Source organism: Chiloscyllium plagiosum, unplaced genomic scaffold, assembly GCF_037043375.1.
Source record: "Chiloscyllium plagiosum isolate Xiang-an unplaced genomic scaffold, Cpla_swu_hap1 HiC_scaffold_4, whole genome shotgun sequence".
Taxonomy (NCBI): domain Eukaryota; kingdom Metazoa; phylum Chordata; class Chondrichthyes; order Orectolobiformes; family Hemiscylliidae; genus Chiloscyllium; species Chiloscyllium plagiosum.
In genome coordinates this window covers 139,842,348-139,863,896 of record NW_028270142.1, presented here as the reverse complement: position 1 = coordinate 139,863,896, position 21,549 = coordinate 139,842,348, and the positions used below count along the sequence as shown (strand labels likewise).

Genomic DNA, 21,549 nt, shown 5'->3' with positions numbered 1-21,549 from the left:
AATTCAATCAACTTTTCCAGTTCCAAACAAGAGAGGGAAGCAGCACCATCAATATACTGGAGAAAGATTTGTGGGTTGGGAGCAGACTAGGACTGAAACAAGGAATGTCCCATATACCCCACAAAAAGTTAGGCATACTTCAGGCCCATGCAGGTACCCATGGCCACCCTTCTGACCTGAAGGAAACAAGAGAAGTTTAAAGAGTTGTTCAAGCTGAGGACGAGCTCAGATAGGCAGATGAGGCTGGTGGTGGATGGGGACAGTTCAGGCCTTTGCTTCAGGAAGAAGCAGAGAGACCCAGGCCATCCTGGTGGACAATGGATGTGTAAAGGGTTGGAATATCCATGATAAAGAGGAGGCAGCTGGAACTTCTAAGACTGGTATAAAACGTCAGAGGAATCATGGGTGTAAGTGGCAGGGACTGGACCAGGGGAGAAAAGACCGAGTCAAAATAGGAAGAGATTAATTCTGTGGGGCAGGAGCAGGCAGAACAATGGTTCTGACTGGGCAGTCCTGTCTGTGGATTTTGGGAAGAAGGTAGAAGCGAGCTCTGGGGGTTGGGAGACTATCAACTTGGAGGCAGTGCGGGATTAGGGTAATATCATTAGATGAAATAAGGCTGGCATCATATTTGGCTCAATGGCCTAATGTTCCACGGTGGCATCTGGGGGAGACAGGAGGTGGTATCTCAGAGCTGGTGTTCAGCCTTTGCAATGTAGAGGTCAGTCCACCAGACAACAGCGCCACCCTTATCAGCAGGCTTAATTACAAAATAAGGGTTGGATCTGAGAGCATGGAGTGCGGTCAGTTCCTGAGAGGATAGGTTGGAATGGGTAATGGGGGAAGAGAGAAATTAAAGAGACTAATGTCATGTTGACAGTTCTCAATGAACAGGTCGAGTGCAGGTAGAAGGCCAGAGGGAGGGGTTTAGACAAAGAGAGAGCATTGGTGGTGGGCAAAGATGTCTGTGGGATGGGGGGAGAACTCTTGTCCAGAGTAATGGGCACAGAGGTGAAGGCGACAGAAGTAAAGTTTAACATCATGTTTGTCCCATAATTCTTTCAGGTGGGTGCAAAGAGATGAAAGTGAGACCTTTGCTGAGTACAGAACGTTCAGCATCAGACAGTGGAAGGTCAGGAGGGATGATAAATAAATGACAGGAGGTGTGGTTGGGGGAGGGGTAGAATCAGAGGGAAGGGGAGTGGTGGAAGGTTCCACAGGGCTGTGGGTTTCTCTAAGTTATTGCATCTTGTGTGCCTTGATGCCTTAAAGACAAAGAAGTTTCTTATTAGCACGTCTATTGAGCCAGAAGATGAAGTGAAACTAGGGAGTGGTGCAGCCCTGGGCCAGCTTGATGTGATGCTCTTGGAGAGTGAGGTCAAGACTGTGCATATAACAATGCACGGCACTGAATGGCTTGAAAGCAAGCATCCAAGTGCAGCAAGCATTTGGAAAGGCAAATAGAATGCTGGCCTTCATTGTAAGAGGGTTTGAGTACAAGAGCAAGAAAGTAATTCTTGGCGAGAACATACCCTGGAATAGCATGTACATTTTTGGCCTCTTTATGTAAAAAAAAAATACTCACCATAGAGAAAGTGCAGCAAAGACTCAGACCAATTCCTGGGATCACAGGTTTGTCGCGTAAGGAAAGACTGGGTCAAATGAAGTTTACTTACTGGAGTTTAGAAGAATGGGAGAACATCTAGGTACCTATAAAATTATGATTTCAGCTTCTAGTCTGTCAGCTCAATGATATTTCCCTGAGGCTCAGGGAGGTGGAAAGTTCCAGAATAAGAAGCCACAGTCAGCTATTTACACTGTTAAGAAATTTGTTCACTCTGAAGGTGGTGAACCTGTGGAATTCTTGACCAGAGAAGGCTGTGGAGGCCAGCTCAATGAACATGTTTAGGAAAGAAAACAAAGAATTGTAGATGCTGGAAATCAGAAACAAAAACAGAAATTGCTGGAAAACTCAGCAGAACAGTTCTAAAGAAGAGTCATTGGACCCAAAATGTTAGCTCTGCTTTCTCTCTACAGATGCTGCTAGACATATTTAAGAATGATATAGATAAACTGGTAGAAGCTATGGCCATCGAGGGATAGGGACAACAAGCAGGAGTGTGGCATTGAAACAGACGAACAGCCATAATCATATTGAATGGCAGAGCAGGATATTTCAGCCAGATGGAATACTTCTGATCCTATTTCCTAAGTATCTATGTTTCCAACATTGCTATCTGCTTCTTAAGAGTACAGAAGTTCCAAAATCTTAAACTTTTCTGCAATTATGGTGCTTAGTCCCCTAAATAATACATCATTCATTGCCCTGTTGTTTCACATTTCTTTTATCAAGAGTGGACAAGACAGGCATTGCCAGGACCTACATGATCTGAAACTGGGATTCTGTCAGCCAGTTTGATGTATAACAAGAGTTTGCATTAAGCAGGTAACACATGCACTTACTCTTAGAATGCAGAGCAGGCTGCACAGGTAGCCCAGGTAGACTAACTAACGTCCTTAGGTAGTGCTCACCAAATTAATTTTGCTTCTGAGAGATCATGAGTTTACATCCTACCATGGCCAAGTGTAAGAAAGTGTAAAATTGATTTCAATAAACTAAATCAGTTCATTATCATAAAACTCAGCAGTCATTTTTCAAGAATACCTGTTAAAGGTCACTTACACTATGGCATTAAACCAAACTGAAGACTGCTACAGCAACCAGCCACATCTTAGAAAATGAACTAGCTGCTAATTTTACTTAAGCTGCTTTGACCTCGAAGGGGTAAAAATTAGTCTTTGTTTTCCATGAAATCAAATGGAGATTCTGATAGAAAATTAACACAATGGACCCCTATATTTTATCTAAAAATGATTCTTTGACAGAAGTTTATGAGCTATTTTAAAATTAACTTAATGTCACTTTAGGCCCACAATTTCACCTCATGAGAATTTGACTCATAATTCAAATAACTTTAATATCAATCCTTTTCTACTTAGAATTATATTTTTGACATTTTTCAACTTGTAGAAAAAAAGGAATAATTTCATCCATGAACTTGCTTGTGACATAAAAATCCTGTTTGCCTTAACAAAACAATTAAATTGATGAGTTACATCAAGAAAATCCACTTCAAAAGATAATGGACATTTAAGCATACAACATATGTGCTCTCAGGCTATTTAGGTGCGTCTGACATTTAAAAGATAGCCTTGAATTTACTTGGATTGAGCCAGTGTTTGTGTATACACCATCAGTGTAGTCTATAGAACATAATGATCATACAGAGTAGTAAAAACATGGAGAAATAAACAATACTATGCAGAGGGCTTCATGCGAACTGGTATCCATTCTTTGACAATTTATTGTCATATCCCTCTAAAAACAAACATGGTGCAAAGACCATTTCATTTATTAATGGCAGTATGCTTACATAGCAGAAGGTCACAGTTATAGTTGTTTACTGAAAATCTGCTACAACAGCCAAAATCAAATCCCATAGGACATAAGAAAAATGTTATTCATTGGCACATCATAATTTTCAAGACAGATGTCATTTGCAAATAACACAGGATGATACTCAATTTTCAAAAATATATAGAAAGAAAATTTAGTTTAAATTTTACAGATGAAATTAGATTTTTTTAGTGCATTTGTTCTTCATTTGCATGGGAAATTATTGTGGGCTCAGCAAGTTGACAGATTGCTTCACATTTATCCCAAAAAAATTCCTTTGGGATGCCTGCAGATAAATGCTTAAAGGGGTGGGGGAAGAGGAAAGATTAGTAATCCAGTTTGAAACATTATTTTTATAATTATTTCATAAATAATATGTATAACACTAAAACTATACAAAATTGGAAGAAGAACCACAAAATAATTTCCAAGTAACACTTGTGTCCTGTTTGCCTCCGAAAAGTGTAGCCAGGAAATGCTTCAATGACCATGAAAGCAGGATCTCACTTAGACTGAGCAAGTCTGAAGCATCTGCAAAGAGAGAAACAGAGTTCAAGCTTTGGGTCCAGAGACTGCTTGTAGCTCTGGTATATATGCTGGAGATAGTGTGGGGGAAGGGGTGAGGGGTAAACAATAGGTGGAAATAAAGCTCAGAAAGAGCAAATAACAGTTGGGCAGACAAAGAAATGTGTAAAGCTCAGTTTGGAAGAATGAATAGTTGCTAATGGGGACCATTATTGGCTGACAATGGTTGTTTTTGGTAGCCCATGTGATGACAAGATCTGGAGTTGGGGGAATTGGAGAAAGGACAAGGGAGAAAGTGCTCAAACCCTAAAATTGTTGAACTCCAATACCAAAGGCTGCAGTGTTTCCCCAGCGGAAAATGAGGTGCCACTCCCAAGATTTCCCCACACCCCTTTGGTACCTTCCCATGCAATTGCACAGGGTGTAACATCTGCCAATGTACTTCCTCCGTCCTCACTAGCCAAGGCCCCAGGAACTCCTTCCAAGTGAAGCAGCAATGTACGTGCACTTCGCTCAATCTAGTCTACTGTTCTTGCTGCTCATAATGTGGTCAACTCTACACTGGGGAGATGTAGATGGAAGTGAGGACTGCAGATGCTGGAGATGCTCGATACGTTGACTCTCCTGCTCCTCAGATGCTGCCTGACTGGCTGTGCTTTTCCAGTACCACACTTTTCGACACTGGGAAGATGTAGCCCAGACTGGGCTACCACTTTGCAGAAAATCTACATTCCGTCCGCAGAAATGACCTTAGCTAGTTCAACACAAGACCATGTTCTTTGGCAAAAATCTCTGTCTCCTGCTTGCTAAAGTGCTCCAGTGAAGCTCAGTGCAAGCTAGAACAGCACATCATGTTTTGTTTGGGAATTATGCAACCTTCTGGACTCAATATTGAGTCAACAATTTTGGGGCTTGAGCACCTTCTCCCATGTACGTGCCCCAAACCTACACACCAGGCCTTGTCATCATATGAGGAGAAAGTGAGGACTGCAGATGCTGGAGATCAGAACTGAAAATGTGTTGCTGGAAAAGCGCAGCAGGTCAGGCAGCATCAAAGGAACAGGAGAATCGACATTTCGGGCATAAGCCCTTCCTGAGGAAGGGCTTATGCCCGAAACGTCGATTCTCCTGTTCCTTGGATGCTGCCTGACCTGCTGCGCTTTTCCAGCAACACATTTTCAGCTTGTCATCATATGGGCTGCTACCACAAACAACCTATTTTCAGCAATTAATGCTTCCCATTATCAGCTATTCATTCTCCCAGGCTGACCTCTACACATATCTTTGTCTACCCAACTGTTTTCTCTCTTTCTCTGGGTTGTATCTCTACCTATTGTTAACTCTCATTGTCGCTCTTACCCCGCCCACCAAAAGCATATATATATCAACCTTTTCCCAATTACATTCAGTTCCGAAGAAGGGTCTCTGGATCTGAAAAGTTAATTCTGTTTCTCTTTCCACAGATGCTGCCAGACCTGCTGGATTATTCCAGCAATCTCTCATTTTATTTCAGATTTCCAGCACCCACAGATTTTCTTTTCCCCATTTTGACTGGTTTGAAACGAGTGGCTTAATGGATTGTAGGTGGGCCTACAAGGGGTTAGATTGTAGACTTAATTTTGGAAGGGAACCCATGATTTAATGAGGTACTTTCCAGTGTTAAATAAGACAATTATTTTTCTGAAAACGATTCAGAATAATGAGCAGGATTTTCTAATAGGCTTTAAGACAGCAGTGCAAGACCAATTAGAAGTGCCAAGCCATATTTAGCCACATTGAGTTTAGCTGAGCAATCTTCCCAGAGCAGCCTACTAATTATAACCTCCTGAGCTGCACAAAGCACCTGCACAGTGATATAGACAGGTTAAATGAATGGGTTAAAACCTGGTAGATGGAATATAAGGAGGAAAAATCTGAGCTTTGTCACTATGGCAAGAGGAATGGAGGTGCTAAATATTATTTAGATGCAGAAAGACTGAAGAGAGTTACTACAGAGGGCTCCAGGAGTCCTTGTGCAAAAATCACAAAAATAACTATCATACAAGTTCAGCAATCAACTGGGAAAATGGAATATTACCTTTATTTCAAAGGGACTAGAGTATAAAAATAGGAATATCCTGCAATAACTATACAAGGCACTCATCAGATCATGTAATACTGTCAGCAGTATACTTGCACTGGAGACATGGCAGGGAGGACTCACAAAGCTGATTCTAGGTGTGAATAGATTGTCTTAGAAGGGAGGTTGAGTATGCTGGACCTGTACTCAATAGAATCTAAAAGAATGGGAGGCAACCTTATGGATGCATACAAGATTCTTAAGGGACTTGACAGGGTAGATGCATAAATGTTGTTTCCCTTTGTGGGACAGTCCAGGACTAAAGAGCATGATCTCAGAATAAGGGTTCACCTATTTAAAGCTGCTAAGAGGAGCAATTCCGCCTCTTACAGGGTGATGAATTTATGGAATCTTTAGAGCAGCAGTCTATAGATATTAGGTCATTAAGTATACTCAAGGCTGTGACAGACAGATATTTTAATAAATAAGGGAATCAAAGTTTACAGGGAAAGCATAGTTGAGGATTATCAAATCAGCCATGACTTCATTGAACATTAAGATGGTACTACAGTATTTTTCTGAATACTTCACAGCTGCCTGGATTAGGCCACTGAAGAAACTTGACACCATACAGGACAAAGCAGTTTGCTTGATTGACAATTCATCCAAAAAAAATTCAGTTCCTTCACCACTGATGTTCAGTAACAGCAGTATGTACTATCCACAAGCTACAATGCAGAAATTCAGCAAGGCTCCTTATACAGTACCTTCCAAACCTATGACTTCTACCATCTACAAGAACAAGAGCAGCAGATACATGGGTACACCACCACCTTCAAATTCCCTTCAAGTTATGCACCAACCTGACTTGGAAATATATCATTAATTCTTCTACTGGGTCAATATCACTAACAGCAACGTGGGTATACCAACATTAAATGGACTATTAGTTCAACAATGCAGCGCACCACCACCTTCTCAAGGACAACTAGGGTGGGCAATAAATGCTGACCAAGCCCACATCCTGTGAATAGATTATTTTCAAAATGACATTTATATCCTACTAATAACACATTACCGCTCACGTTCGGCATGGACTAGTTGGACCGAAAGGTCAATTTCATGCTGTACCACTATGAATCATGTTTATGCAATTACCTGTTCTCCCACATGGAAGATAGAAACTAGACAGTGACAGATCCTGACATGAAAGTCAGAGTGGGTAGTTAGTGGCTCCAGCTTGCTGCTCGTTCCTCTGGGCCTCCATCCGAGACAGCAATCATCAACTTGCTAGGCTATGCTCCATGGGCAGCAATATCCTGCACCCCAGTGCACAGAGGTTGAAATTTGGACATCTGCTATCCTCATCACATCACTGATCCACTCAGAATAATTATCCAAATATTAAGTTAAATAACAGTTAAAGGCTGACAGTACTTATGGAGTGCGTTGCCATTTAATATGAACATAAAGTCAGGCAGCTTGTCATAGTTGTCACCAGTGATCAGTTATGGAGTCAGACATGTCATTGTATGGCACTGTGCTCCATCAATGTCATACCTACAGTATGCACCAGCAGCTTATTTGGCAAAAAAGCTGCATATGCTTCAGCCAAAAGGGCCATGTCTCAAAGTCTAAGGGGAGCAGTCTTTGATTAAGTCAAGGGGGAATGTCATAATTCAAGGATATTAGGCAGGAAATGGTGTTGGATAGACTATTAGGTCTGAAGGCTGATAAGTCCCTGGTACCTGCATCCCATGGTACTTAAGGAAGTGGCTCTAGAAATAGTGGACACATTTGTAACGATTTTCCAATGTTCTATTGATTCAAGATCAGTTCCTGCAGATTGGAGGGTGGCTAATATTGTCCCACTTTTCAAGAAGGGAGGGAGAGAGAAAACAGAGAATTATGGATCGGTTAGCCTGATGTCAGTGGTGGGAAAGATGCTGGTGTCAATTATGAAAGATGGAATTTAGACTCATTTAGATAGCAGTAACAGGATAGGTCAGAGTCAGCATGGATTTACGTCGGGAAAATCGTGCTTGACTAATCTTCTGGAATCTTTTGAGGATGTAACTATGAAGATGGACAAGGGAGAGCCAGTGGATGTAGTGTATCTGGACTTCCAGAAAGCCTTTGATAAAGTCCCACATTGAAGATTAGTGAGCAAAATTAGGGCACATGCTATTGGGGGCAAAATACTGACTTGGATTGAAAATTGGCTGACTGACAGGAAGCAAAGAGTAGTGATAAACGGGTCCCTTTCGGAATGGCAGGTGGGTACCACAAGTTTCGGTGCTGGGACCACAGCTGTTTACAATATATATTAATGATATAGATGAAGGCATTAAAAGTAACACAAAACTGGGTGGCAGGGTGAAATGTGAGGAGGATGTTATGAGAATACAAGGTGACTTGAACAGGCTAGGTGAGTGGACGGATGCATGGCAGATGCAGGTTAATGTGGATAAATGTGTGGTTATCCACTTTGGTGGCAAGACCAGGAAGGCAGATTACTATCTAAAAGGAGTAAAGTTAAGTAAAGGGAGATCTAGGTGTTCCTGTACATCAGTCAATGAAAGCAAGCATGCAGGTACAGCAGGCAATGAAGAAAGCTAATGGCATGCTGGCCTTCATAACAAGAGGAATTGAGTAATAGAGCGTTAAGATCCTTTTGCAGCTGTACCTGGAGTATTGTGTGCAGTTTTGGTCTCCAAATTTGAGGAAGGACATTCTGGCTATTGAGAAAGTGCAGCATAGGTTCACGAGGTCAATTCCCGGAATGGCAGGACTATCATATGTTGAAAGATTGGAACGACTGGGTTTGTATACACTTGAGTTTAGAAGGTTGAGAGGGGATCTAATTGAGACACGTAAGATTATTAAAGGATTGGACACTCTGGAGGCAGGAAGCATGTTTCCGCTGATGGGTGAGTCCAGAACTAGAGGACACAGTTTAAAAATAAGGGGTAGGCCATTTAGAACAGAGTTGAGGAGAAACTTCTTCAACTGGAGAGTGGTGGATATATGGAATGGTCTTCCCCAGAAGGCAGTGGAGACCAAGTCTCTGGATACTTTCAAGAAAGAGATGGATAGAGTTCCTAAAGATAGTGGAATCAAGGGTTATGGGGATAAGGCAGGAACAGGATACTGATTGGAGATGATCAGCCATGATCATAATGAATGGTGGTGCTGGCTCAAAGGGCTAAATGGCCTACTCCTCCACCTATTGTCTACTTTCTATTGTCTATTGAGTCCTGGCATAGCTAGTCAAGGGTAACTTTCAATCTCAGTCCAGAGACTTAGATGCAATCAGTCAACCGCTTGATGCAGTCAGGGCCCAGAGGTTCCATATCACTGCAGTTTGGGGGGTAGGCCAAAGTCAAATCAGCATGGCGAATGCACCCAGCCTGGGGATTTACATTAGGTCAGTGGGGAAGCTGTACAGAGATCAGTCAGGGGTCTAGTCACTCATAAGTAAGGGAAGTCCTCCTAAGTCGGTCAGAGAATTGGCAATGGTCAGTCCTGGGGATACACTCACTACAAGTCAAAGTGAGTTATCAGAAGCTCCTGATGTGGTAAGAAAGTTATAGAAGTCAATTATGGGGATGAGGTTGCATACTGGGATACAAAGTAGACAATAATTGTGAAGCAAGGCAACAACATAAAGGTGGGAGATGATAGTGCATTGTAGGACATTAGTTATTGTGGGGAGTCATCGATGCTCACTGCTAGACTTAAATGGAGCAGCGAGGACAGTGCAGCATGATGGTTGACATGGAGGACCAGGGCTTAGAGGATATTGGGTGATGAAGGCACAAATGAAAGAGTTAGATGGGAACATGTTGAAACTGATGGGGTTAACAGTGAAAACAGGAAACAAGGAATATGAAAATTTGGGGTGTGGGGGTTTGCCTAGATTACTAGGATGAGCCATGAACTCACTCTGCCATTGCGACCTACCTTGCCATTGTAATGCCATCCACCCTCATTCAAATTGCAAATATACTATGGACATGGCTGCAACCAGAGTATGCAGAGTAGGTTTTTTTTTCTCTGACGGAGCATATCAGCTTGACCTGTGAGCTGCGCAAGCGCTTTTAATTTGCAATTGCATTCATCAGGCACTTATACAGTACAGGTTGAAGACATCTGTAATTCATAATCATGCTTGTGAACCAAATTCCGTGACCAACAATGTGGATTACGTGACCTGGCCACAGATAATTGTGACCATGTCATTTCAATCGCTGTGAAACAGAAATAATCAGGAACAACCTTAAAAGTGTCACCTGGAGGCCACAATTTGCAAAGGCAATTCAAGGTCTCATAGGATGTACAAGAGCACTGACTTGAGTTCTTCTCACCTGAACTATGAGTATTTTTAACATCTTCTTATCCACGATGCTGCCTTTCACGGGTGGTGTCAGGTGCAGAATTGCAAGGCTTCAGTAATCCTACTACATTTATAATCCCCTACCTTATTTATGCACAATGCTTATGCTATACACATCAGAACAGGTCTACTATGTCAAAATGTCCACGTAGACTCATTCCAAGACCAGTTTGGGACCTTCCAAGTCCTAATGCATGGTAGACTATGTTATAATTTGAGAATGATGCGAATGCTGACTACTCACATTACAATGAACCTAATGCTCCCTACACTAGTTCATTCGACCCATGGCCAATGGATTCAGCTGTGGCAGGGGTCATCATCACTGTGGCTGCACTGCAACAAAGGCTCAGGGAAATTCAGGAGAAACAGGTGCTAAACAACAGGAAGAATGCGAATACATCGGAGAGAGTGTAAAAGAGGCTGATGAGAAGTTCCAAGGATGAGAAAATTCAGGTATGAGTAAAGATTGTTGAAGCAGGACCGGTTTTCCTTGGGAAGGGGAAGGGGATATGACACAACCTTTCAAAATCATGAGGGGTCTTGACAGAATGGATAGGGAAAAACTTATAAATGGATTGAAAATTTGTTTTGAAGTTTTGCAAATTTAGCTACTATCTTTTTAAATACAGTGAAGTACTTAGGTACTTAGTCCTGCCTGGAAGTGCAGATTGAGACAGATTCAAATGGATGATTATTTAAATATAATCAAGCATTGTTTCTATTTAAAACAAAATCATTCAATGTGAAGGGTTACATGGAAAAGACAAGAGATTGTCACAAAGTTAAAATGCTGAGAAAATAAGGACAAACACTTTGGGTGTCTCATTGAAAAGTGTGGCGCTGGAAAAACACAGCAGGTCAGGCAGCATCCGAGAAACAGGAGAATCAACGTTTCGGGCATAAGCCGTTCATCGATGTGTGTCTCCTTTGGTGTCAACAATCAGCATCCCTCAATCTGGACACATTCATTACAGGAAACATACACAAAGCAAAGAAGGTATAAAATTTGTTTAAGGGCACCCATCAATACGTTATCTAATATTTTTAGATATAAGCATCAAATGTTAAAAAAAAACTTTAACCAACATACACAAAAGTTTCGTCAGAAAGAAATCATTCTGACAACCCAACTGCTTTCAATAGTTTATAGATTTCTAGGAGATCCCCCCTCAATCTTCTAAACTGCAGCGAATCTGCACTAATCTACACTTTTTTCAAACATCAGTCCTGTCATCTGAGAAATCAATCTGATAAGCCTTTGTTGTATTTCTTCCATAGCTAGAACATCTTCACCAGATATGGTGGCCAAATCCACACTATACTCAAGGTGTGGTCTCACCAAGGTCCTACACATAGTAGGTCTTTAGTAGCCCCTAAGTGTCCAGTCATTCATGCATGTTAAAATATCAGTGCTTTTCTGGATGTCAATTATGTAGTGTGCATAACCAATCAGCATATACTGTCCCATTGGTGGAAGCCTTACATGTTGTAAAACAATGGTTTACATTGTAGCAGTTATGAAGGTAATAAAATAAATTTGAGAAATACTGCTTTAAACTGCAGAAATTCAAAACATGTTATTCTACAAAATTATAAAAAAAGTTTTGAAGTTGTCCATTTTTCATTAAAGTTTGCACCAAGTCTCACACACGCTGTAAATTATTCATGAACAGTGAACTCTGAGAAAATCAATTTATAAATTCCTTTTGCTGAATCCTGCTGTTCGTTTAAGTGAATAGATAATTCGGTAGATAGGATTCTGAAAATTTTTGCAATATCATTTCAGGATGTTTGGGTAATTTACAATCAGAAAAGCATTAAATGTTACACACACAGTGGAAATTTAAAAATTTGTAGATTCCACCCTCTTCCATATGGTTGCTGAAACCCTATTCAAATTGTTTCAGTTCAGGATTACGTGAGACTATATTTATCAAAATAGCATAAGCAAGCCATAATTTACATTGCAGTTTTCATTCATATAGTTGTGAAGAGAGAAATTAGGAAACTTGTCATCAATTTGTATGTACGAATTAGCTGATGGTTGTGAAGCTTATTATTCCACAGTGTATTTCCTAGGTTTCTCTCTGGTACACTGTATAAACTAAGCTATTTTTAAAATGTGTGTGTGGCTATGGAAGGAGTAAACAAAGGTTTGCCAGATTGATTCATGGGATGACAAGACTGACTTACTGGATCGGTTAGGAGTATACTCACTGAAATTTAGAAGAATGAGGTGAAATTTCACAGAAATCCATTAAATTCTACCCAGACTAAGCACAGAAAGAATGTTCTCAATGACCAGTGAGTCCAGAACCAGAAATCACAGTCTCAGGATGTGTAGTAGGCCATTTTGGACTGAGATGAAGAGAAATTTCTTCACCCAGAGATTGGTGAGCAATGTTCCTTCTAAACTATGCTTAGAGGTCCATGTAGAAAAGAAACTAGAAAGAACACTGTTGGTGAGCTTCTGGAATTCGCTGCCACAGAAAGCGGTTGAGGCCAAAACATTGAATGTTTTCAAGAAGGAATTAGATACAAGTCTTATGGTCACAGGGATCAACAGGTGTGGGGAGAAAATGGGAATAGTCATGATCGTACTGAATGGTAGGGTAGGTTCAAGGGGCCAAATGGCCTACCCATGTTCCTATTTTCTATGATTCTACTTTACTGCACATTTTTAATGTGTTACTGTTTATGCTGTAACAGGGATGCTCAAGAAAAATCAAAGGTCTGCTAACGTGTAAGCAAGAATAATACCCTTTTTTAACCATATAAACTTTGTCAGCAATAGTTCCCAAATTGAAAGAGTCCCGCACAGAGAGACAGAGACAGAGAGAGAGAGAGAGCATACGCATATTTGATCGTGGGTGTGTGTATGATGAACATCAATGGAATGATAGTTAAACAGATGAAACACACTCTGCATCAACCCTCTCCACAGATTCAGTATCTGTCTCAGTCTCTGCCTTTCCTGAATCAGACTCTGCTTGGCTACACTGGGATTGCTGTTTAGTCATTTGCAGGGAACTGTGCCAATAACCCATGAGGCAGGAGGTCAGGCTCAGCAACTCAGCAGACAAAGTTTCCCTCAAACTGGGGATTAACATGCTGCATGCTCTGTGTTTCACTTAGCAAAGTCAATCCTTTAAAGGGAGACAAAAAAAATTGTAACAGTACAAATAGTGGAAAACAGATCACTCAAAATCTACAGCAATAGCAAATAACATTTTTTAAAAAGGAATTGGGGTAATCAATCCTTTGTTCACCCACCTGGGAAATCTCTTGTTTTGCTCACTGATGTATTCCTTTCTTGTTCAATGGGTTTACCTACTTATATGTTTGCACATTTGGTGTTGGGGGTATACGGCTTTACTCACCATTCAAGTAAAGCCTGGGATACTATTAAAACATTTTTAAATTTTGGCATTGTGGACGATGATAGCATTTATGTTGAACTCTAGTCAGTGCGTTATATATTGAAAGCACAGAAATTCACCATTATTCAGTTATTTAAAAAGTTCTCGCTTTTTGTAAGGCACAAAAAAACTATTTCAGTGAAAGCAAACTAAATTACAAAGATCAGAAAAATTGTTGCAAGCACACACAATAAATTCCAGATGTGATTTTTTTTAAAATGTAACCATCAGGTTGAAAATAACACAACTCTCAGAGTGATGATACAGAAACTGATCATGTTTGAGCTTCAAGACAAAAGAACAGTAAGAAGGCGGAGATGTGAATAAAAAGCATAAAGCTAACATTGAACATGCAAAATTAAGGAAATATGACAACAGAATATTGAATTTTAATTTTAGTTGTCCTTTAAGTTGGGATGTACCTCAAATGCACTGTGTAATTTGTGCAAAGTACCGGGCTGGAGAGTTTTAATCATGGAGACTGGATAGAATAAGTTATTTCCCTTGGAGCAGAGAAGACTAAGGGGGAATATGATTGCGGTCTATGAAATAATGAGAGGCATAGACAGGAAGAAGCTTTCCCATTAATGGAGAGGAGATAACGACCAGGAGCATTTCTTTAACGTAAGGGGTACGACGTTAGGGGATATGAGAAAATTTGTTTTTCACCCAGAGAGTGATGGGAATCTGGAACTCTGCCTATAAGGGTGGTAGAGGCAGAAATTCCCATGACATTTAAAAAGTATTTAGATATACACTTGGGATGCCAAGACATACAAGGCAATGTCCCAAATGCTGGAAAATAAGAAAAGAATAGTAAGAAAGAATAATGGCCTAATGGCTCACCTGAAAGCGAGCATCTTTGACGGTACAGCAATTTCCCTAATATAAGTTTTGAAGGCATTTTAACATACAACTTCAACTTCAGAGTAAGAGTGTGACTCACTGAGCCACAGTTGAAACTTACATGGTTTGGTTTCAAATTGTATCTGATAGTGTTAATGAACCATTCTGGAATATTTTATAATTGAAGCAGACATATAAATACAAATTGTATTCATGCACAAAGATTATTTTGGGATGCCTCCAGAATTCTCATGTCAAGATTCTGCAAGATCTCTTTTGTCTCAGAGGACCTCTGACCACTGAAGAACGAGTTGCCTTCATCAACTGGAGAAAGGATAATTCATTCAAGCAGCTTTCTAATTCAGTCTGGAAATTCACCCAGTGTAAAATCATACAAACATGCTTGTGCACTATTGTCTCAGCACAATATGTTCATCTGCCAAAGTCACCCACAAGTAAGAATTTCAAGATTTTCAGCAAAACATCATTGACGATGCTAGCTTGGAAGAGTTGCTGGGCACACAGGGGACACAAGGAAGGGAAGCAAAAAACAATGGCAAAATGTCCCAAATTGCACAAGGAATGATGCCAGATTGTTCTTTTCTCTTCAGCCTTGTGCAATGAGAAAGATGTGCTTTTCACTATCTCAAGAAGTTCAGAAGCACCTTACAAACAAAGTACTTTTGACATGTACAGTAAGGCCAAGTTGCCAGTCTTACAGACTATATGGCTGCTCCCCATTACAAAGATTTAACTGGTGGTGGTTTCACCTGAGGGTCACCATAGGTCAGGCAAGTGTAGAGGTTGAGAAGGAGAGTCCTTCATGGTAACCTTAGTCAGTGTGGTATTGAACCCACGCTGTTGGCATCACTCTGCACCACTAACCAGTCATCCAGCTAACTGAGCTAAATGACCACTTTTTTTTTGAAGTGTAGTCTCTGTTGTGAGCCTATCAAACACAACACCCAGTTTCCACAAAGAAAGCTCCTGCAAACAGCATGTTAACCATAAAACTACTTTAATGGCATTGTTTTAGTGCAAACTTTGGCCAGGTCATATGCTTCAAAATGGCGCAATGAGATGTTTTACATTCACTAAAGAGTAAAAACAGCCTCTGTTTAAAGTCCCATCCAAAATATGGTACTTCTGACAGTGCAACACTTCTGCAGCAAATCCAAAGTTTTGATTTCAATTTTCTAGAAAGGGACTTGCACCTACAAAAATCTGAATCAGAGGCAAGTGTGTTACTAATCAAGCTGCAGGCAACATTATTGCGTATTAACTAAAATTAAAGGCGCTGAATGATATTAACTTGGCTTCCTGAAGCTGTCATCAGTAATCCCTGAACAGTTTTCAGCACTTACACATTTTAAAAAGTTATTTGCCTTCAGAAACAAAATTTGCAGTCAGAAACAAAACACAATTAAAGTTGGAAGCAACAAGAATATCTTCACAAAATTTCAGAATGGTATAAACAAGTCTTGATTTATGAGCAAAACCTCTGCAAATGTTTGCAATTCGTAACTAGTATGTAATGTCAAATATAACTCAGAAGAGGGCATTGTACTATTAAATATTTCTCCTGCTTCCAATAAGCTTTCATGAAAAAGATCTTGATTTTTTTAAGCCATCTTGATCACATATCTACTATAAATCTTGACTGATTAGAATAAAACAGCAATCATCCAGCACGAATCCAGTTAGCAACCACATTCTTCCATTTCAGAATGCATAACTTAATAAGACTTAAATGTGAAAATACATTTTGTAAGACAGGGGTTAAAGAAAGATTTCTTATATTTATCATTCAATAAAGTCACACCTTTATACAATGCACTGCAAAGAAAACAAAACACTGAATTCAGCCAAATTAATACATTTAGTTCACTTACAGTTTTGTTTCGTAGTCGAATAATATCAGACACAGACCCAGCTCCACAATATTCCATAACTATCCAGAGGTCTGTATTTTTAAAATAGCTGCCATAGTAATTCACTACATAAGCACTGGGGGAAAAAAAAGCACAAAATCAGAGTTAAAATTCATAACTCTCCTCATCTTTCACACAAATGTTCCTCAGTTCCCTTAGACAGAGGTCATAGATAGCTGGGGCAGCCAGCCATAGTCTCATCCCTCCCCCTCCACAATGCTAATGACCTATCAGATATCCACTTTATCCAGCTACAGTAGAAAACAAATACAAACAAGTTTGACACAATGGTATTCAATTGTCCACACAGAACATTCATAGAATCCCGACAGTGTGGAAACAGGCCATTTGGCCGAACGAGTCTACACCCACCCTCTGAAAGTAACCCACACAGACCCATTCCCCTACCGTATTACTCTATATTTACCCCTGACTGATGCACCTAACCCACACAGCCCTGAACACTATGGACAATTTAGCATGGCCATTTCGCCTAACCTGCACATGTTTGGATTGTGGGAGGAAACCGGAGCACCAAGAGAAAACCCATGCAGACACGGGGAGAATGCACCAGGCGGCACGGTGGCCCAGTGGTTAGCACTGTTGCCTCACAGCGACAGGACCCAGGCTTGATTCCAGCCTCGGACGACTGTCTGTGTGGAGTTTGCACATTCTCCCAGTGTCTGCATGAGTTTCCTCTGGGTGCTCTTGTTTCCTCCCACAGTCCAAAGACATGCAGGTCAGGTGAATTGGCCATAGTAAATTGCCCATAGTGTTAGGTGCATTAGTCAGAGGGAAATGGGTCTGAGTGGGCTACTCTTCAGAGGGTCGGTGTGGACTTGTTGGGCCGAAGGGCCTGTTTCCACACTGTAGAGAATCTAACCCTCTACACAGACAGTTTCCCAATACTGGAATTGAACCTGGGTACCTGGCACTGTGAGGCAGCAGTACTAACCACTGAGCCATCGTGCTGGCAACCATGTCCAGATAACATCCATACAAAAGCAAAAGACTCCAGATGCTGGTAGTCTGAAATAAAAACAGATTGCTGGAAATGCCCAGCAGATCTGGCAGCATTTGTGCAGAGAGAAAGAAATTTAACATTTTGGGTTGTGATGACCCATCGATAGGACCAGAATGGGTAGAAATGTAGTACATTTAATGCAAGCACAAAAGGTAGAAAAGGGAGGAGAGGAGAAGAGCAAAGGGAAATGTTTATAAAAATGTCAAAAGAGATAATGGTGCCGGGAATATGGAAGATGGTAATACAAAGGAAACAAAAGATACATCCAGAAGAACTGTACATGGAAAACGGTTGTCAGCAAAAAAATAAAAAGCAGCCGACATTATAATCCAAAGTTGTCAACCTTAATGTTAAGTCTACAGAACTGTAAAGTGCCTACGAATGAACACAGTAGAAGGTTGAGGTGACAGTGAAGTGGAGAGTTAAAATCTTAGGTGTCTGAGAGCTCACAGTCACCCTTGCAAAGTGAATTGAAGAGATGGGCAAAGCTGCCACTCAGTGTGTCTTCAATCTCTGGGTGCAGCAAATGCAGTACACTGAAGAACTACAGAAAATCATTGTTTCACTTGGGAACTGTGCTAAGGGTATGAAAGTTGTGAACAAAGGATGCAGAAAGGAAAATGTAGCATTTCCTGCATTTGCATGGGAAGGTGTCACGAGAATTATACAGTCATAGAGATTTACAACACGTAAACAGACCTTTCGGTCCAACTTGTCCAGGCTGACCAGCAATCCTTAATTAATCTAGTACCATTTGCCAGCATTTGGCCCAAATCCTCTAAACCCTTCCTATTCATATGTTCATCCAGAAGCCTTTTAAATGTTGTAATTGTACCAACCTCCACCACTTCCTCTGGAAGCTCATTTCATACATTTACCATCACTGCGTGAAAAAGTTGCTCCTTACGTCCATTTTAAATCTTTTCCTTCTCACCCTAAACCCATGCCCTCTAGTTCTGGACTCCTCGACCTCAGGGAAAAGACCTTGTCTATTTATTCTACCAATGCACCTCACAATTTTACAAACTCTATAACGTCACCCTTCAGCCTCCAACTGGAGGTTATGTTCAGGTTGCTGAGAAAATTATCAGTGTTTTCTGGAGGGATCACTCCTTTGGAATACCAAAAGGGTTGAGAATATGTATTTGGCAGTGGCTTCTGTCTGGAGGAGGCAGAAATGGTGAAGCACGGTGCACTGAATGTGGTGGCTGGCAGAGAGCAAGGTGACAAACGGGAGAGATCTAGTGCAGTTCAGGAAGGCGACGAGTGAAAGCAGATATAGGAAATGGAATATGGTTGACAGTCGCATCAGCCACAGTACTGGAAGAATTCTCAGTTATGTGAAAATAGGGTTCAGACCAAAAATGTGGGCATGGAGGTTGAATTATCATAACACATACAATGACAACTCTCCCTCCACCCTGGAGGCTCCCTGCCCCCATTCCTGATGAAGGACCTTTTGCCCAAAACATCGATTTTCCTGCTCCTCGGATGCTGCCTGACCTGCTGCGCTTTTCTAGTACCATTCTAATCTAAACTCTGGTTTCCAGCACCTGCAGTCCTCACTTCTGCCTATACAATGACAACTGTCCTATACTGTTTAATGCCACCAGAATAATTCAGGTGTGGTGCAATTAGAAGAAGTAACCTTAAAATTTACTTTGTATAGAACAAAGTCTAATTTATTACAACCAATCAATCATTCAGTTATTAACATATAATTGATAAACATATAGCTTCTCATACATCTTAAATTGATTTTAAACCTAATTTATTTTGAATGCAGTATTGCAGGATGGGCATGTATCCAGGTTAACTTACTGAAGTTCAAAAACACATTGCAAGACAATCACTATATGCAACTTGACATAAATGAACCCATCTATTGTGTAAGTATAATTGTGAGTGCCACAAATACACAAAATGTAGATTTAATGTTAGTGCTAACATTGGGCTTGCAAAGCAAGCTACCAGTCTGTAACCACAGAGGAATTAGGACTAGCTTTTCAAAAAATAAATTCCAGACTCAAAGGACATCCATTTCAATGGGCAGAACTGAACCAGGTTGCATATTTTTAAATAAATGGGACGCATATGTTTTTTTTTAAAAAGGACAAACCACACTGTGCAGAAAAGCATTTCAATGGGGTCAGTCCCAAAGATCCTTTACCATGGTATCCCAGTGGGACTACTGGCTGACTTCCAGTAGAGGCGGATGCACCTGCATCCATTACTTAATCAAAATTTTAAGAAAATACCTTCAGGTGGTTTAAATTGTATGTCTTTGGATAATCCTGACAGACAGATGGCTGAATAATATCACTACCTAAGAATTTGATTGTGTGAAATATTACATTTCAGAATGAGACAAAATGATTGAAAAAACAAAATACATGGACTTAAATGTTCAACTTGTCAAACCCTCAATCACATATGTTAGAAATCACTGAGCTAATGTTATACAAACCAATAGAGAAAGAAAATATGAGTAATGCAGCATTTACAACTAGCTTTGCTTTCCTACTGAAATAAAACATATGCATCTTTGCACATTGATCTTTAGAAACATTTGCCATTAAGTATAATACAAGTTCAGAAAGCCCTTATTTATGGCTACATTTTAAATAGATTGAACAATGAAGAAATTAATTTGAGAGACTATGGACTCTTGTAGGTGGGACAAAGCAGCCTATGATATGGCACTTCTTAACACTTAATTTACAATTATTGAGGAGAATATTAATGCCGGACAACATGATATTTTCCCTTTTCAAAAACATAAGATCATCAGATTATAAGATTAAATATGTTCTATTAAACTGAGTACAAGAACATAATAAATAGGAGCAGGAGTTGACCATCTGCCCCTTCATGCCTGCTCTGCCGTTCAATAAGATCATGGCTGACCATTTTGAGGACTCAGCTCTACTTATCCATCCACTCACCATAACCCTTAATTCTTTTACTGTTTAAAGATCTTTCTTTGCCTTAAAAACATTCAACAAGACAACATCAACTGTTTCACTGAGCATGGAATTCCACTGATTCACAATCCTTTGGGTGAAGAAGTTCCTTCACCATTTTGAAGCTGTGTCCCCTAGTTCGAGTTTCACCCACCAGTGGAAACATGTTCTCTACATCTATCTTATCTATTCCCTTCGTAATTTTATATGTTTCTATAAGAACCCCCTTATTCTTCTAAATTCCAATGAGTTTAATCCCAATCTACTTAGTCTCTCCTCATAAGCCAACCCTCTCAACTCCGGAATCAAGCTAGTGGACCTTCTCTGCACCCCCTCCAGTGCTAGTACATCATTTCTCAAGTAAGAAGACCAAAATTGTACATAGTATTCCAGGTGTGGCCTCACCAGCACCCCTTACAGCTGCAGCAAAACCTCACTGTTTTTAAGTTCCACCCCTCTGGCAATGAAGGACAATATTCCATTTGCCTTCTTTGCCTGCAAACCAGCTTTTTGTGATTCATGCACAAGGACGCCCAGACCCCTTTGCACAACAGCATGCTGCAAATTTTCACTCTTTAAATAATAATCCATTTTGCTGATATTGCTACCAAAATGGATGACCTCATATATACTGATATTCCATCTGCCAGACCCTTGTCAACTCACTTAACATATCTATATTCCTCTGCACACTTCACTCTACCATTCATCTTAGTGTCATCTGTAAACTTTGAAACGCTATAATTCGTCCCCAACTCCAAATCATCTATGCAAATTGTAAACAATTGCGGTCCCAACACTGATCCCTGAGGTCCACCACTAACTACTGATCGCCAACTAGAAAAACTCCTATTTATCCCCACTACTTGCTTTCTGTTAGTTATCCAATCCTCTGTCCATGCCAATATATTATCCATAATTTCCTG

General features: G+C 40.4%; 1 protein-coding gene across 3 annotated transcripts in view; it reads right to left on the bottom strand.

The window, feature by feature from the left end:
- stk3 (serine/threonine kinase 3 (STE20 homolog, yeast)) overlaps positions 1 to 21,549 on the bottom strand; it is a 449,830-nt gene that overhangs the window by 312,683 nt on the left and 115,598 nt on the right. For all 3 annotated transcript variants that reach the window (XR_006311343.2, XM_043687660.2, XM_043687663.2), the window contains exon 4: positions 16,598 to 16,712. Coding sequence is in view for 2 of the 3 variants with exons in the window: in XM_043687660.2 (XP_043543595.2) it covers positions 16,598 to 16,712 (115 nt within the window). In the remaining variant the exon portion in view is untranslated. The remainder of the gene's footprint in view (positions 1 to 16,597; positions 16,713 to 21,549) is intronic.